Here is a 17,681-nt window from a genome sequence, read left to right as displayed (position 1 = left end):
TATGTATGAATACACGTATGTAAGAGAAGCTAGTGGCTTAGTGATCCAATATTGCAAGAGCAAAATGTAGCCAAAACTAGATGCATAAGAAAACAAGGGGACCTGGATTTAGGGGTCAACCCTAGCATGCATGTGAGACATGGAGTAAAGTTGGGTTGACATAGTTGCCCTCCCTTGATTTAGAAGTCATATAGATGAAGAGTAATATTATATACCATATTTTTATCTTATTATATAATATATACGTACTATATTTATTATTATTAAATGATAAAAATTATCTAATAAATGATAATTTAATAATAATAAATATATCCTATCTTATATAAAATAAAAGTGCGATGATAACGTGATACTGTATAGAAATTTTCATAAATAAATACGGTGAAGAGTTTGTATCTCTCTTTACCTCTACTGTAATCATGCATGTAGACGCTCCTTAAAGGTGAGAAACGTACAATCTCTTACCCATCTTCACTGAGTACTTTTCGACTAAAGACGACGTTGGCTCTATTATTTTCTTGATAGACTATATAGGATGGTCATGAACTCAATCATGTCATTCGGCAGCACAGATCCCATTAATTTGGAGGTGAAAACCTTGCTTTACATTGGTGCATGGACGGGTTTGTAGTACAACTGTCAGTTTGGAGAATATAAAGGTTTAAAACCTTTATATATATATATATATATATAAAAGTGTATATCATGAATATATGTTAAAAAAAATCACATACTTGAGTTAATTAGGCACCCAAAAAAATAAAAAAAAAGATAAACTATTACATATAATGATATTTAATAAAAAAAAGAATAAAGTGACATATTTAAAGTTATAAAAAAATTAAAATTATATAAATATATTTATATTTTATAATTAATTAAATACAATCTAAATTTAAAATTTATAAAATATTATTTAAATATAAAAAAATTATAAAAATAGTCTAAAACAGAATGAGGACCGAAACATTTAATTTTGACCGAAATGATTAGATTTGACCAAAATAACTAAAATGGAATCAAAATAACTAAAATTTAAACGAAAGAAGTGATACCAAACACTTTATCAAAATAACAAATTTTGATGGAACACAACGAAATCAAAACTTTTATTAAAAGCTTACTCTTTTATCAATTTGATAAGGTTTTTTTTTTTTTTTTTTTTTTTTTATTATGTTTTAGAAGAAATTTTGATAAGTTAAATTTAGAATAATCATGATCCAACTGGATGATTCTTGAGACCATCATTGTTCTATAGGTAAATTCTTGACTTTCTACTTTTTAATACGAAATCTATTGAAACTGGAGCCTGTAATTATACGATAGTATTGAATATATATATATATATATATATATATATATATATAATATTAATAAAAGGAATAATTTCAAATTGCTTGGAGGCGATCAAGTTCTTGGCCCGGCCCATAAAATGATTCCAAGAGGTTATAAGAGTTTCTGAAATGTAAATCCAAATTTAATTTGAAAATGTAAAGAGGTCCGATTAATGGAGTGATACGTCTCTTTTTAGGCAGTGTGCGTTGGGATTACAGAATAGGACAATACTATCATTTGCAAGGAGGAAAGCATAAAAAGAAACTTGGAAAACGGTAAAATGGGCAAAGAAGGTATACGTTGCTGCCCACGCCATTATATATATGCGAGAAAGGTGCAGCTTTTGTTTACCAGGCCAGGAGATCAAGGCACACTGCAGTGCATAGGCTAACATGTGCATGAACATGGGCCACCCTTTTACCTGCTGGCTGCATGTAAAGCCCATTGAGCTGTGTTTATCAACATTCAACCCTTTTCATGACCACGTGAATTTCGACATAATATTACAGTACCACATACTCGACAGGAGTCCGCGTCTTTGGTCCCAACTCCCAAGTCACAGCCACACAGTGAAAAGGGCATTTGGGACCCACTACCTCCCACCAAGCTGGAGTCTTTCAACCAGTTACAACAAAATATGCCATGAAACAACCAATAGCAAAATGATAAGGTACCGTAGGAAAATAAAGCAAAAAAAAAAAGAAACGAAGAAATGAATGAATAAAAATCTAGCTACTCCTGTCTGGCTTTGTTCATTTTTGCATGCATACATAACACAAGAAGCAAAAGTACTAAGACTTTCTCTGAGAGAGAGAGAGAGAGAGAGAGAGAAGAAGTAAGAAGAACAAAGATGGGTTACCATTCGTTCTTAAGAAGCCCAAAGAAAGAAGAACAGGAAGTGCCAGATTCTGTTCTAACGGAATTCTCCGACAGAAAGGATGCTTCTTATGCCGATGAAGAACTCGACATCATGGATGGACTGGAGGGTATTTGGGGCATTGAAGCAGATGAAAAGTTACCACAGAACAACAAGAGGTATGGTCAACTCAACTGGGATTTCATGGATTGGGAAGAATTTCCATTTAGAGAAAGCCGTAAAGAACAAGATCATCAGCAGAAAGTGTTAATTGAGAGCACACACCAATGCTTTTTTGAAGAAGAAAGCTACCGTACAACTGGCAAGGTTATAAAGAAGGAGAATCTTGGGCTTTTGGAGGATGATGATGATGAGAAGAAGGCATTATTGAATTTGAACTTGAATTATGAAGATGTCTTAGATGCTTGGTCCAACCGGGGGTCTCTTTGGGCCGATGATTATTCTCCTTCCACGGCAAGCAATGGCCATTATGTTAGTACCATTTATTATATATATTAGCCTTTTTGAATTTCTTTCTTTCCCTATATTTTGAAGAAAATTATTTTCTTTCTTTCCCTATATTTTGAAGGAAATTATATATCTTGATTATACGAGTTCCACTTTTATCTTAAGTCACGAGCCTTTCAAGTATATATTTTCTTTTGTACGAGTTCATTACATATATATTATTCCAAAGCATGGAGGAAAGTTATATTTATTTCTGAATAATGAGATATTTTTTAATCTTTTTAAGACGAGAGAGGTGCCTGTGATGGAAGAGGGGAGAACAAGAAGGGAAGCAAGAGTTCTAAGGTACAAGGAGAAACGCCAGACCAGGTTGTTCTCAAAGAAGATAAGATACCAAGTTCGCAAACTCAATGCAGATAAAAGGCCTAGACTCAAGGTTATATATATAATTCATGTCCTCTAGCTCTGTATATATGATTATCTATCTTCCTCGTGACGCTGTGATTTTTCATATTTGCAACTGATCAAGTATTTAATGCTATATTTCTGGTTGCAGGGTCGGTTTGTGAAGAGACTTTCTTGACAATAATTAGATGCTCGAACTCGGACGAAGAAATATCTCTCAAAATATCTCTCTATATGCATGTATCTTTTCTAGAATATCCTTTTTAGTAATTGCATGTGTCAATGAAAATATCTCTTCACTCTCCAGACTTTCTGTGCACTTGTTATGGAACTTTTTATGGCGGACTTGAAATGCCCCATCATGCAAAATTGACAGATCCCGGCCATTAATTAATATATATCATGGTCTATCTCCAATATCCCTCTCAAATCGTGAACCGCATGATCACAAGATTTTCTTCAGCAATCCAACGGTCAGCATTCAGAGGGATATATATAATTAATTTGTATTTAAGGGGGTATAATATTGTATTCAGCATATTATACGGTGGTCCTCATCCATCTCCATCACCATTTGTATCTTGTTCTTTTTTCCTGGTTTTTTCTTTGCTTTTGGCTGTCTTTTTGATCTATAATAGTCTGCTACTGCCAGAATATGCATCATCATGATCAGGAGGCTCCATTGGCAGTACTGGAAACAACCCATCTTACACAACCAATCAATTACCATCGTTAAGGTGCCAACGTCTAGATCAAAGGTTGTGCCTCATTATAGCAGTACGCGATTGATGATTCAAATTGAAGAGTACGACGTACTACTGGTCATGGGGTAATTATGGACTTTCTGATGTGGCAGACATGTATCAATGTGGTGGAATAATGGAATATCTCACATCGGATATTGATGTTTTTTTAGCCTTCACGCCTTTCCTTTTACTTTTCTTAAGTCTTTTTTGGTTAGCATTCCTTGTATCATGTAAGGATTGGATGGTACCTCCTTAATCTTAGGAGACTTTGAACTTTCGTTATATATTGACAACATGATCGATCACTTCAGCGTTCATCACGTACGCGCACGCACACAATTTATGAAGTGATTGACATTAAAAGTGATATAACATTTTAAGTCTTTCAACTAATTATTACCTAAATATTATAATTTTTCCAAACTCTAAAACAAAACATAAAAAATAATACTATTTTTTCAAATTTTAAAATAAAAATTATACTAAAAATTATATTCAAAACAATTTTATAACTTTATAATATTTTTATTTAATATTTTTTTTACTTATTTTTCAAAACTCAATAAAGTATCTTAATTCAAATCATTTCACTTCTATTAATAGATATACATATTTTAAATATCCAAATGGACCCTAATTGTGTTTGTAAGGGGATTGTTGCTCCTGTGGGAGCTGGTAATTAGAGGTTGATACCCCCATCATAATTCAAATGTTTAAGATAGATTAATAATTACGCGACATAAGCATGCATGCATGCAAGTTGAATTAAAGCTAATCCGAGGCATATATAGTACATAAGTACAGTCGAGATAAAGGCCGGATCGATCGATCGTTGGTAATAATCGTATCAATCCTCTTCTGAATTCATACATATTATATATACCAAGAAAACATCGTGAATTCATGAGTACTTACCTGCAGGCTGCGACAGAATTTAGCCCAAATGAACACGATGAGTTCCTTTTCTACAACCCCAAATTAGTTCTCTCTCTCTCTCTCTCTCTCTCTCTCTCTCTCTGAGAGCTACAAAACTTTCTATTGGTGAAAAGTGTAAGATATTTTGTATTTTTGTAAGGGAGCTTTCATGTTCAACTTGTTTTGTGTGCCGTCCAACACTTTAGGTGGTCCCATATATAAATATATATATATATATATATATATATATATATATATATATATATTATATAAACGAGCTAGCTAGGGACTGATCATGGGTGCTTGAAAGTAATTTTGTGGGGTTTAGAAGAAAATCGACGTCTGATCGTGATCGCATCCATGACGGTCGGGAAGGGTAATATATATAAGACCTTTCTTGGGGGTTCCAAAAACACGAGAATTATAACATGTAATATTCATATTATATAGTGTGTGCGTGTACATATATCGATCGTTGAGATTTCACATTCATCATGTTTAAGTACTACATATGCAGCATGCTTAATTAGTGAGTAGAGTTTAATTGCATGCATGTGAGCAGACCGTCTTCACTACTTTTCTAAGTCGTTTTCTCTATCTAAATCAAAATTTTTTGACAGAAAATAAGACAGATCATCATAAAGTTTGAGATAATTTAAAATTACTACGTACGCTAATTCACAAATTAATCTTTAAGATCTGATATTATATTCTTCACGTGGCGTACTTTAATTTGTCGCTGTAACATTAACATATAAAAAACACATACTGAACAGGTATGGATCATGATAACACCTTGATGATCTACTTATGCATGTTTATTGGCCTATTAGAAATGCTTGCTCAGGGATACTTTTTGAGGACTTATTTTCGTTTAGTTACACAGTTAAGATGAGATGAAATGAGATATTTTGTTAAAAATTGAATAAAATATTATTATAATATAATTTTTATTTTAAGATTTGAAAAAATTTAATTATTTATTATATTTTATGTGTAAGTTTGAAGAATTATAATGATTATATGAGATGAAATGAGATGGTTTGATTTTATATAACCAAACCACCCAACAACACACACATGTTGTGAAACGTGTGGCGATTATGATGAGTAGTACAGAATATCAAGAAAAGAGAAAGTAAGAAAAAAACACACAGATTTAATGTGGTATGGCAATGTGCAGCCTACATACACAGAAGCGAGTGGCAGCTAAATTTGACTATGAAAAAAGTAGGGTTATATCATATATATTTATACTAACCCTAGCCGTACAAAGGTATTAAAAAATTCCTAAAATACCTATGTAACACCCAGCCACACGATTTGCACAAGAACTAGTAGCACATCGTCGGTGGAGGAGCAACGTCCCTTTCAGCAAACCCAGACCATCGAACCCAAACCGTCACACCCACAATCGCATCCAAAGTTTGTCGACCAACATCTGAAGTCATAGCCCTTGTCATCCAAGGTATAATCTTTATAGACAGTAGAATTTGAAGCAAAAATTTTAATCAACCATACAATCTTATATAAATTTGAAGCATTGTCAAATGAACTTAATTATAGTTTTCATTTTTTTTTATTAGTGTAGATAGAAGTTAATGATACAAGTATTGCTTTTGAGGGGAAAAAGAAAATTCAACCAAAGTTTTTCATTCTTGAGAACAGCAGCTCTTGATAAAACTCCAAGTTGATCATTTTCCCTAGCAAATGTCTAAAACGTATTTGAGTTTTCAAATTTTGAAGTAAATTGAATTGATGGTGGATTATCCATATGTAGTACAATTGCCGCTTCGTCATCGCCGTTCATGTTTGTTGTCAATTAAAAAATAAAAAATTCTTAGAATTTTTCGTCGGTGGGAAGGTGAGAGACAGCGCTTTGATGGAGTGTGTTCTAATGACTTGGTGGCTTCGACAAAGTGAGTTTAGAGAGAGAGAGAGAGAGAGAGAGAGAGAGAGAGAGAGAGAGAGAGAGAGAGAGAGAGGGGTTAGAATTCGTGAAGGAGAGGCATAGAGGGGGTGGGGAGGGGGAGTTGGTCTTGACAATGACATGTGACCTAATAATTTGTTTTTCCTCTACAGCACATCCCACCAACTTAAAGATACATCTTCTACGTGGTCTACATTCGTTTGTTGTCATTGTTCTCTAAACATGTTTGAAGTTATTCTCATATTTTATTACTCTATTGATATCATGATCTTACATCTTAATAATTAAATTCTTTATCATTCCATTCACACTAATGTAGTAGTCCTTTGCTAAAACCAAGGGTATATATGTTGTGATAAAACACATACACCAACGAAGGCAACCAAAGTAAACAAGCGAACACAACACACAATTTACGTGGTTCTGCAACTTATAGTGCTCCCTGTCGATGTTATGAGGGTCCTCTTATTGGATCTTGTTCTAGTGCTCCTTGTCAATATATGTGACCCAATCAATTTGCAATACACTAATAACATTATATAACATAACATAAAGTGAACGTCGAGCTAAAGATGATGCACTTACTCAATATATTGTTCAATCTCCGTGTAATTATTAAGGATATGCCATCGGGCCTTGACGAGTAGTGTGTCAGCTAATTTGTGGGAAGTTGTTGTTCCCAATGGTCGAACCTTTTATGAGAAAACAGATATGGTTAGCTCATCTCCCAATTCAATTGTCCCAAAACTAACATCAATGTTGCGTTCCTCGCGATTATATCGAGTTTCAATATCATAGAGGTACATAGAACAAAATGTAAAGCACTCGAGATGCACATATGTCTTAGCAATTGAACCCTTTGGCTAGACTTTGTTGCGGACATACCGCTTGAACTTTCCTAGATACCTTTCAAAAGGGTACATCCACCTGTATTGCACGAGTCCTACCATGATTGCCTCCTCTGGCAAGTGAATTGCAAGGTGCACCATAATATAAAAAAAAAGCTAGAGGGAATATCATTTCTAGTTTGCAGAGGATCATGAGGATATTAGCTTGAAGACATGTTAACACTGATAAGTTTAAAGTTCGTGAACATAATTTTTTAAAGAAGGAGCTTAATTCTATTAAGCTTTGACGCACATCAGCCCGTAAGAACCCACCAATCACAACCGGCAATAGTGCTTGCAAGAAGACATGACAGTCATGGCTTTTCATTTTACTGATCTTTCCATCACTAGCATTCACACAACGAGTAATGTTCGATGCAAATCCATCAGGAAATTTAACTTTTGACAACCAATCACAAAAAAGCTTTCGCTCGTTTAAGTTTAACATGTAGTAACCAAGACTCATAGTAATACTGTCCCCATCTTGTTGTAAATGTAATTTTTTCCTTATTTCAAGGTTTGTTAAATCCCTATGGGCATTGGCAAAATTCTTAGTTTTTCCTTCAATATTCAGTAATGTTCCCAGCACGTTATCGCATATGTTTTTCTCAATATGCATGACATCCAGGTTATGTCTTAACCCCAAGTCTAACCAGTAGGGAAGCTCAAAGAAAATAGATTTTTTGGTCCAATTTAATTGATAAGGCATTCGTTTCCTCTTTGAAGAAGATTTACCATACTGGAAATGAGAGACCTCACGTAATTGTTCTAGCAAAGCCTCTCCCTTGACCCTTCATGGTTGGAGTCAGTGCTCTTCGCACTCATTAAAAGCATTTTTTTTATGTCTCCAAGTGTGATCTGGTGCCAACTACCATCAATGGCCCATATAGCAATGTTTTCGCCCATATACTAACCATTGTGAATTTGTGTCAGATTTACATGAAGGTCATGTCATCTTGCCCTTCATGCTCCACCCAGAAAGATTGGCGTATGCGGAAAAGTCATTGATAGACCAAAGTAGTGCTGCATGCAAGCTAAACATTTGTTAACTGTACGCATCATACGTATGAATACCATCTTCCCATAATTTCTTCAACTCATCGACAAGAGGACGCAAGAATTAATATAATTTCCTGGGGACTTAGGGCCGGGGATTGGCAATGTCAACATGGTGTATGGATCTTTCATTCATGACCAAGGGGGCAAGTTGTAAGGCACCAGTAGTATCGGCCAAATACTATACGGCCTAGACAAGTTATTGAATAGGTTAAATCCATCACTCGTTAGACCAAATCTAATATTGTGGGGCTCTTGGGAAAAGGAAACATGAGTGTTATCAAAGTCTTTCCATACTCTTGAATCTGCTGGATGTCGCATGTATGTCGGATTGCCAACACCTTCCTCGACATGCCATCTCATGGCTTTGGCTTTCTTGGTTGACATAAATAACTTCTGCAAGCGCAACTTTAGGGGGAAGTATCTTAGAATCTTTTATGGTACCATTCGTTGCTCACTTGTACTTGCAATCCACCTAGATGCTTTACATTTAGGGCCTTTATGATACGATGCATTTTCCTTCCAAAACAATACACAGTCATTTGGGCACACATGTATCTTTTCATAAATAAAACCCAAGCCACGCTCCAAGCGACGAGCATCGTTATATGAGTCTGGGAATGTTACATCGGGAAATGCAGCATGTAAAAGCTTGATGACCATGTCAAAGGACTTCATAGTCTAATCACCTATGCTCTTGATGTGAAGCAACTTGACAATGAATAATAGTTTTGAGAACTTGGCACGTCCAGGATAAAGTAGTCGTCGTGCGTCGGCAAGCAACTCGTCGAAATTATGGTTGGTTGGAGCATTAGAGGTGGAGGGTTTATAATTAAGGCTTGACGCATTTCCTTCATTGCTACCCAACTGATCCATAAACGACCCATGGTGAATGTCATCTAACATCTCGTCAACATCATCAATGTAGTGATAGTAAGCAGATGAATAATCTTCTTCTTCGTTAGAGAAAGTAGAGTTTAGGATCGGATCCTTTTCTCCATGAAAAATCCTTTCTTGATAAGTTAGATCAATCCCTCTTAAAAACAAATGATCTTCAACGACACGAATAGAGTGGAAAGCTCTATTATGACATCTCCTACATGGACACCTAATCTGATCAGGTGTTGATGCATGAGCTTGCATCATGGCTAAGAATTGTCTAACACCTTCCTCATACTCATTGGAATGCAATCTGTCCTCAATATATATCCAAGCCTTATCTATCTTATCCAGCTACACAAGTAGTGGGAAATTACTAATTAAGATAGCTGGAATACATTGTGCAATGACCAATCCAGCTATTTGCTAAGATTTACTACCATATCTATATTCTAAATGAAATACCCAAAATAAGCAACTATGAAATTGGTAACAAATGCCTATTTGTGGGGTGTAGGTAGATAGAGGTGTACAGGGACATAAAATTGGTATATGTCTTAGACTTTCAAGCGTGATAACTTTTGGTTTATAATCAACAAATAGTTTGCCATAAATGGTTAATGGAATTTTTATGCTGTTGCATAACCCTACATCAAGTAAGATAGGGTTTTGGCTTGAAGCAGTTTTAAGCCCATGTAACATGCACTAGGTATAATTTAAGGCACCTATCCAAAAGTACTAGATGCTCAATCAAATAGTTTTATTTGATTGACTGATGGAGTTTGTGTAGATCTATTACAATGTTCCATCATTTAAATGGAAGGACATGATATGTGCTTCCAAAGCTCAAAGTAGTGTTTTTGCAATATGGTAGACCTATGTCAGATTCTACCCCCATAGAATGCAACCTGATTATACATATAGATATGTTTATGAGCTTGAAATGTTCATTCAAACCATCATCACCTTCACCACTAAGGTAGTTATGTATTAGTAAAAAGCTAATCCAAAGCACATTTAATTACAATAGTGTTAATGGGACAGAGGAAGATACAACATAATAAATATATACCACCGAAGACTTATAGTATACTTCGTCCCTAAATAAGCAAATCACAATTATTCCACCTATAAAAAGTACAAAGATTTATAGCTAAAACCGTTGTATGAGCCCAAACTCTGAGTAGGGTTTGTGCAATATGACTACTATTTTCCTGAAAGCAGGCAATGTTCACCATCCACAAAGCATGAGAGTTTAACAAGCGAATTAAAATCAAGCTATGGACACAAGAATAATAGTGATCATAAACAAAACATTTATGCAACAATTAAAAATTAGCTAGCAAGATAATTCTACTCGTGATGAGACATGCTTATACTAAACAATGAATCACAATTCTTCATTTAATCACCCACTGCATGTTGATGACTCATTTGATTCGAAAGTTATAATGTAACAAGTATAATTACTATCTAATAGGTTATACTTGTATTGGAGTCAATCACAATCTACATGCCATGACTAAAACTAGCATGAGGGAATAGACATAGTAGAATGCATTCAACTCAAATGAGAGTAAAAGAATTGAGCTTCCCCTTTATATTGAATGCTATCCAATCAACTAGATATTTGTACTTGTATTCATCAATATCAAACCTTGGTAAAACAGTTTCAGAAATCTCATAGTTAGCCTCCAGTTAATTTTGACTTGAGAAACTTGTTTCAGCTTATTTTTAGATAATTTACGTAATTCGGCTAAATGAAAATTATTTCAGCAATTCATGACAAAGGATCTTCTTAACGTGTTAAAAATGGGTCGCATTTCTATGTATATTAAAATATATATATATAGCATGTGTTAAGTAAATGACTGAACTTAACTTTACAGTTTTTCCCAGCCAAACAATTTATTAGATGAAGCTGTAAAAGCACAATATTGAAGCAAAGGGTATTACATACAGGAGTGGTTTACATTGCACATATAGGATTTTGAAGACCAAGGGAGTATGGTTCGGGAGCTTATTTTTCTTGGAGACATAATTAAGCTTTGGCTAGTAGCCTATGTGCAATTTATAATACAAAACATTAGAGCAAATTCCTATTGCTGGTTTAAATTTTGAAACTAGTTTATCACAAGAAGACTTTTTTTAAAGTTAATTGTTCCTAATCAATAAGTTACCTATTTATTAGGAACAGAGGGGTCAGTGATATCAAGAAGTCTAGTCATCCTTTTGGGTTGATGATTAATAAAAAAAAAAAAAGTAACAACTCAAGAAGTTATCACACAATCATAATTGTGCATTGCATGGACCTTCAGTATATCTTGTGTGCAGTTAAGTCATATAAATGGTATAATTATTACTATGCACAGTACAACACATGTATGTAGGGAAATGTGGAAGCTGAGCTAAACTTGGAAGATCATCGTTGCGCATCTGTTTAGAATTCAGTAAGCTTTTACCGTTAGGTGGATCCACTTAAGTCTACTGTGATATCTTCTGATATCACAACAAGACACAAATTAGGAAGCTAATTTTTGAAGATTGTGAATGATACCATACTTGTAAAAAAAAACACCTTCTGTTAATGGTTTCTACCATTTTGTTTACCATAAGTATTCTTCTCGATCCAACTTTAGGTTCATCTTCTGGATACTCATGTTTGAGGCAGAGAACAAACAGGAGCTGGACCGAGAAAACTGTGCTAGTGAACAAGCTGGGCCTACAGCCAAGACAGGTGGCTTTGTGGTAACCTGAATTGCACGTGCTCGTTTGAAGACTAAGTAGCTCTAATTCTTTCATTCTAGACATCCAACCAAAATCCTCCTTTGACTCACAATTGTTTAAACTTCATGACTCTCTTGTCAAGGAGAATGAGAATATAAAAACATGGGGTGAGAAGCTTTGTATAAAATGCTAGTGTTTTTGTACATTAAATTCTCAGTATACAAACATGTTTGTATACTAGAAGAATTGTAATATCAATTATATTAATGCGTGATCACCTTATTTTCCAACCCCTTACCACGTATTTTTAGTAATATGGCCACTAACTTCTACCAAATTATTAGAAGTAAAATTTGCTTTAAAATATCAAATTTTTTAGCATATTCACACCAGATTGTTCCACTTCATAATTTGAGATAGTTTGGAAGAGTTTTTAAAGAAAGTGGAAAAAATAGTGGTGAGCACAAAATTATCTACCTTCCAAATCAAGCTGCCCAGATAAGAATCTAAAAGGTGAAATGTCTAAAATAATTTGAAGTTTGACATTTTTACAAGTAATAAGATGAATTAATCATTGATAAGGGCTATCTAAACCTATACATGAATATCAGAACGAAGCACAACATAAGAAAGCTAATCTTATTACATGCACAATGTCTTATACAAGGAAAGACAACTAAAAGACAAAACTTCATCACAAATTGTACAAAGATGCTAGAAAGAATATAGATTTTTATGATCTTCATGGTAAAAACATCAGAGAAATCCTAATGATAAAACAAAGACAGAGTTCAACATTAAGCCCCATGGCTTTGACATTAAAGAACTGCATGAGATAAGAGCATATGTTTCATAGCTCAAATAAAGATAAGATCCCTAGCTCAAGTTAAACAAGAAATGTATCCAAAATTCTTCCTCAGTATGAAAGAGATACTAACCTACAAGAAAGATTACTACAGTTCATGTAAGGTATCTCCCAAGTAACTCATGAGTGATTTTATTTTATAAGTTAATTCCAATATCAACATTTTTAGAATCAACAACATATAACTATTTGCATTGGATCTTAAAAATATAAAAATTTCAATGTTCATAACCTAAATGAAATAGAAGGCACAAAAAGCTTCCATTCATACACCATAAATCACCAATCCATTTGTACATAGTCAAGAAATGAAGTAATTGATACCATAAATGAATCATAAAACTTAAAGACATAAAACTTAAAGATTCATAAAACTTAAGGTTTACAATTAAAACTTAAAGTCCCAATGATTGCCGATATATGATATGCAAACTATATCGACATTCACATGGGCTTTGTTCCAGAAGACAATAAGGTCTTGGGGCATTAGAAAATAAACGACTTATTAAATCTTGGACATATGTATGCTATTTATTATGCATTTTAATTTGCACTCTCAAACCTGTGGCCTGGAGAATTTTTCAAACCAACTTCACATAATTAGTTCGTCATAAACTGGGGGATTAAAATGTGCAGGCAAATGAAGGCGAACCAATTGGTCCTAGGAAACATGGGGTTAATACCTTTGGAATACTCATCACCACCCAATAACTGTTCTTAACATTCTTAGACAATGGAAGTTTTTGGTTCGTAGCCATTTAATTCTTCTCAAAACTCATGATTTCCTTTTGTCCTATTTAGCGACCTAGATAGATTTTATCTCTTGTATACATTCTTCTGTACTTTGGTTATGCCTATTCTTATTAATACTATCATTTACTTATATATAAAAAAAAAAAAAAAAAACCTTCTCAAAACAAAATCTTAAAACTAACACAGGTTGGTCAGTTTAACATTCCACAAAGTATACCCACACGAGTGTATACATATATTCATAACAAAGCACAGGTCCCACAAAAAATTAATCATAAGAGTATCTATAAGAATAGATAATGTTTTGGTTGTTCGTAAATTATGGGTCAAGGAAATGTTAGTTTGGGTCGTTGGAAAGCAAGTGACGGTGATGTGTGGCTATTAAGAGTATTTGGGAAATCCTTAAAAAAAAAAAAAGAGTATATGGGAACCAAGTATTGATGATGTTTTGGTTGTTTGAAAACAAGTCCCAAATAAATTCATGCCTCATGATCAATAGAACATATAAACCCTAAAACAAAATTATTAAACCACAATAAAATTATAAACCCAAAAACAAAATTATTAAAACACAATAAACCTAAAATCATATTTATTAAACCACTCCAAAATTAAAAAAATATAAACCCTAAATCAGTTTTCGAAATCTGTAAAAGCCCCTAAATCCCAAATATATAAATTCAATAATAAAAAAAAAAACCTAAATGGAATGAAGCAATTAGCAATGAATTGAAACATTGTAATGATTTGTGAAGTAAATGTAACATTTTGAAAATTAAAAAGCATAGATCTATTCACATATCGATTAGCTCGCTGAGTGAGAGAGAGAGAGAGAGAGAGGAAAATAATATATGTAGCCTCAGAGACAACTGAAGTGGAGGAGAACAAGACGGTGTCGACGACAAAGGGTTGCTAAGTTGTGAGTGAGGGGTTTGGTGTGAGAGAATGATGCAGGGGCTGTGAGAGGAAGCGATCGCAGAGATGAAAGATAGTGTTTAGCGAGAGAGAGAGAGAGAGAGAGAGATAGGAGGGAAGAGAAACTCGCACATCTCCTTTTCATTCTTATAGCCAAAATGCTGCCGTTTAGGTAGTCTACGTCCACAGGTTTTAGTTTTTGGGCTGGAGTGTTACAAAAATACCATTTAGCTTTTTCAATAAAACACAACCCATGTACTGCATTGAAGACCTTAGTATTTATTGCTCTTGAATTCAAAATATGACAAAAAGTGATTGCGTACAAGATTTTGGCTTAATTTCACTTAGAATTTGTTTTAGTTCCCAATCTATTTTTACAAGAAAGGCACTTAACTTTTATGACAATTAAAATATATTACTAAGTATTGATTTATAATTAAATTATTGTAGTAAATTGCAAAGGATTTGATTTAAGCATTCTGCTACTTATTTTAACAGATTTAGATAAAATATAACTACTCACTAAGTTATAATAAAAATAAAATATATTAAGAATATTTAAATAATATTATTATTAGTTCTATATAAAAAACTCAAAATTGTTTCTTTTCTGCAATATATAATATTATTATAAAGTTAAACTAATTGTCACATTTTCTATCTATACACTGTGTTTTTTAGATATGTATTTAAATTTTAAGATATATATATACTATATTTTGTATCTATACACAATTTGCGGGGGTTATAGGCTCATGATGATAAAATGATGGGTAAAATGGAAAATGGAAATATAGATTTTTTTTTTTTTGCCACGAGCAACGTTCGTGGGAACTACTTATTTAGTAGCGGGTAAAAACATATAAGCCACATTGATAAGGGTACAAATAAAATAGTTTTTGCAACTACTTTATTATATGGTAAAAAGACAGTTTAACTCGTCACAATAATTATTTTTCCACTAAAAGTCCATATGCTGCCCATGTTTATTATCCGTTAAATAAGTTGGTCACAAAAACTACGGATGTGGTAGGAAAAATTCTTTTACCATCAAACATTATCCATCACGACAACCTTACAGGAAAATACCTATGTTTATTCTCTCTAACAATTTTGGTGGCAAAAGACACTTTTTCCCACCTGCCGCTGAAAAAAAAAAAAAAAAAAAAAAAAAAAAACGTATGGTAAAAGCCACTATTTGTTGTAGTGATATTGCATATGTCTAAAGAGTTGCAGAAATCTTATTAACCAAAGGAAATTACAATCACTCAATATCAACTCAGTCTCTCTAGGGCTTTTATTCTCTCACACAATATGCACTCATTTGACTATTATTTTATCTGAAAAATATGTTGAAAATCGTATACAATAAGTCAAAATATCACATATATATAGAAACGGCACTAGAAACCCTAATCTAGAAAAAAATACATCATTCGCTTGAGCAAACAACCAATCACCATTGGTTCGAGTGAGGTGTCGAGCATGACTTGAGCAAATACTAGAGTTTGTGTCTCGCTCAAGCCCATTGTCACCAGAGAATCTAGCAAACTCACAGGTTGAGCTTCGTTTTGCTCGAGCAGTAGGTCGAGCAATAGTGGAGTGAACTCATTATTCCTCGATTTTTCAACTCCAAACCTGACTCAACATATAACCCAATAATATAAAGAAAAGTAGATTTTATTTTTAAAAAGAAGAAAAAAATTAAATCCCAATAACCATATTTTTACATAAAAATAAATAAATAAATTTTAAGGGCTAATTTCTAATTCAAGGTGATCTTTTATCTTCTTTTTTTTTCTTGACCCGTAAGTTTCTTATTTGTTACGGTACCGGTTTGTATATTATTGGTGATCGAGAATGACCATAATTAATAGCATTTCAAAGGTAAAATTTCTGGAGTGCTGAATTCGAATCCTGTGGTGGTCCGGGCCGGGCCCTGACACGAGCTCCACCAAGTTTGGTTCGCCACCCAGCTAAAGTGGCGACATCTAGTCCTCGCCCATGCCCTTGAATTAGCGGCCCATTGACACGAGTGGTCGGGATTTTGTTCATTCTCGTCATCACAGATCTTAATGCTCAACCTTAAACTTACAATAATTTTAAGAACTCATGTCAATTAAAATCGACTTGATTATAAAAAGTGTGATGTATAGAAGTTGGGTGAATAGTAAAAAGTTATTTAGCTTTTTTCAATTCAAAGGAGAAGTATACTCCCAACTTCCTTTCATTCCTTTTATTTAAAAATAACCAAAAACCAAACAGGTGAAAAACTTGAAATTATTCTTGGACAATTCAAATAAACTTTCGGGTGTCTTCAATTAGCAATTGTCGTCTTGCTGCTGTCCAACTAGCCTTGTTGCTTTGTTGATTTTGGCATCATGGCAGAAGTAGGCATGCTCTTATTTTATCAAGCTGTTTCCAGTGACCGTACGTGGGCCAAATTCATTATTTGAGTCAAGAAAATATATATATATATATATATTTGAGGCTTCTAAACGTAAGTATATGATATAGATTTTTTTTTTAACAAAAAAAATACCTCTGCATACAAATTTTATATACAAAAATTTATACAATGACATTATTTAATATAATATTTAATATTTATTTTATAATACAAAGTTTTACAATATAATATATTATTGCTAAAACTTTATTATATAAATTTATAGGATGATTAAATATTTCCTATTTTATAAACTGAAGATACACAATCTTTAAATGTAATGAATTTTATTATCGATAAATAATTATTGTTCAGGGGAAGTCTACCGCCAAGTCAATACTCGTCCGTCAACACGGCACTCACCAATTCACCAAGAGGCCAGACCTACGAGAATTTCCAACTGCCACATCGAGATTAAGCAGTTAATCCCATACCGGCTTGAGGTAACTCCCTCATTTAAATTATTTCTTACTGTCATAAATTTAAATTTCT

At 33.5% G+C, this 17,681-nt stretch overlaps 1 protein-coding gene across 1 annotated transcript; it reads left to right on the top strand.

Moving 5' to 3' along the window:
* The first annotated feature begins 2,058 nt into the window (after nucleotides 1-2,058).
* On the top strand, nucleotides 2,059-3,373 carry LOC122290848 (zinc finger protein CONSTANS-LIKE 16-like). Its single transcript, XM_043098516.1, has 3 exons — nucleotides 2,059-2,686; nucleotides 2,949-3,098; nucleotides 3,219-3,373. The coding sequence occupies exons 1-3, from the start codon at nucleotides 2,189-2,191 to the stop codon at nucleotides 3,243-3,245; spliced, it is 675 nt and encodes a 224-aa protein (XP_042954450.1). The 5' UTR covers nucleotides 2,059-2,188; the 3' UTR covers nucleotides 3,246-3,373.
* Nucleotides 3,374-17,681: the final 14,308 nt, after the last annotated feature.

The sequence above is a fragment of the Carya illinoinensis genome, chromosome 13, assembly GCF_018687715.1.
Source record: "Carya illinoinensis cultivar Pawnee chromosome 13, C.illinoinensisPawnee_v1, whole genome shotgun sequence".
NCBI lineage: Eukaryota > Viridiplantae > Streptophyta > Magnoliopsida > Fagales > Juglandaceae > Carya > Carya illinoinensis.
The sequence above is the reverse complement of the archived record's forward strand: the minus strand, read 5'-3'. Positions and strand labels throughout refer to the sequence as shown.

Excerpts from the sequence above, each read along its gene's own strand:
- LOC122290848 (XM_043098516.1), top strand. The coding sequence starts at position 2,189 with ATGGGTTACCATTCGTTCTTAAGAAGCCCAAAGAAAGAAGAACAGGAA. Across the intron at positions 2,687-2,948 it reads CGGCAAGCAATGGCCATTAT|ACGAGAGAGGTGCCTGTGAT; the intron begins GTTAGTACCATT and ends AATCTTTTTAAG. Across the intron at positions 3,099-3,218 it reads ATAAAAGGCCTAGACTCAAG|GGTCGGTTTGTGAAGAGACT; the intron begins GTTATATATATA and ends TTCTGGTTGCAG.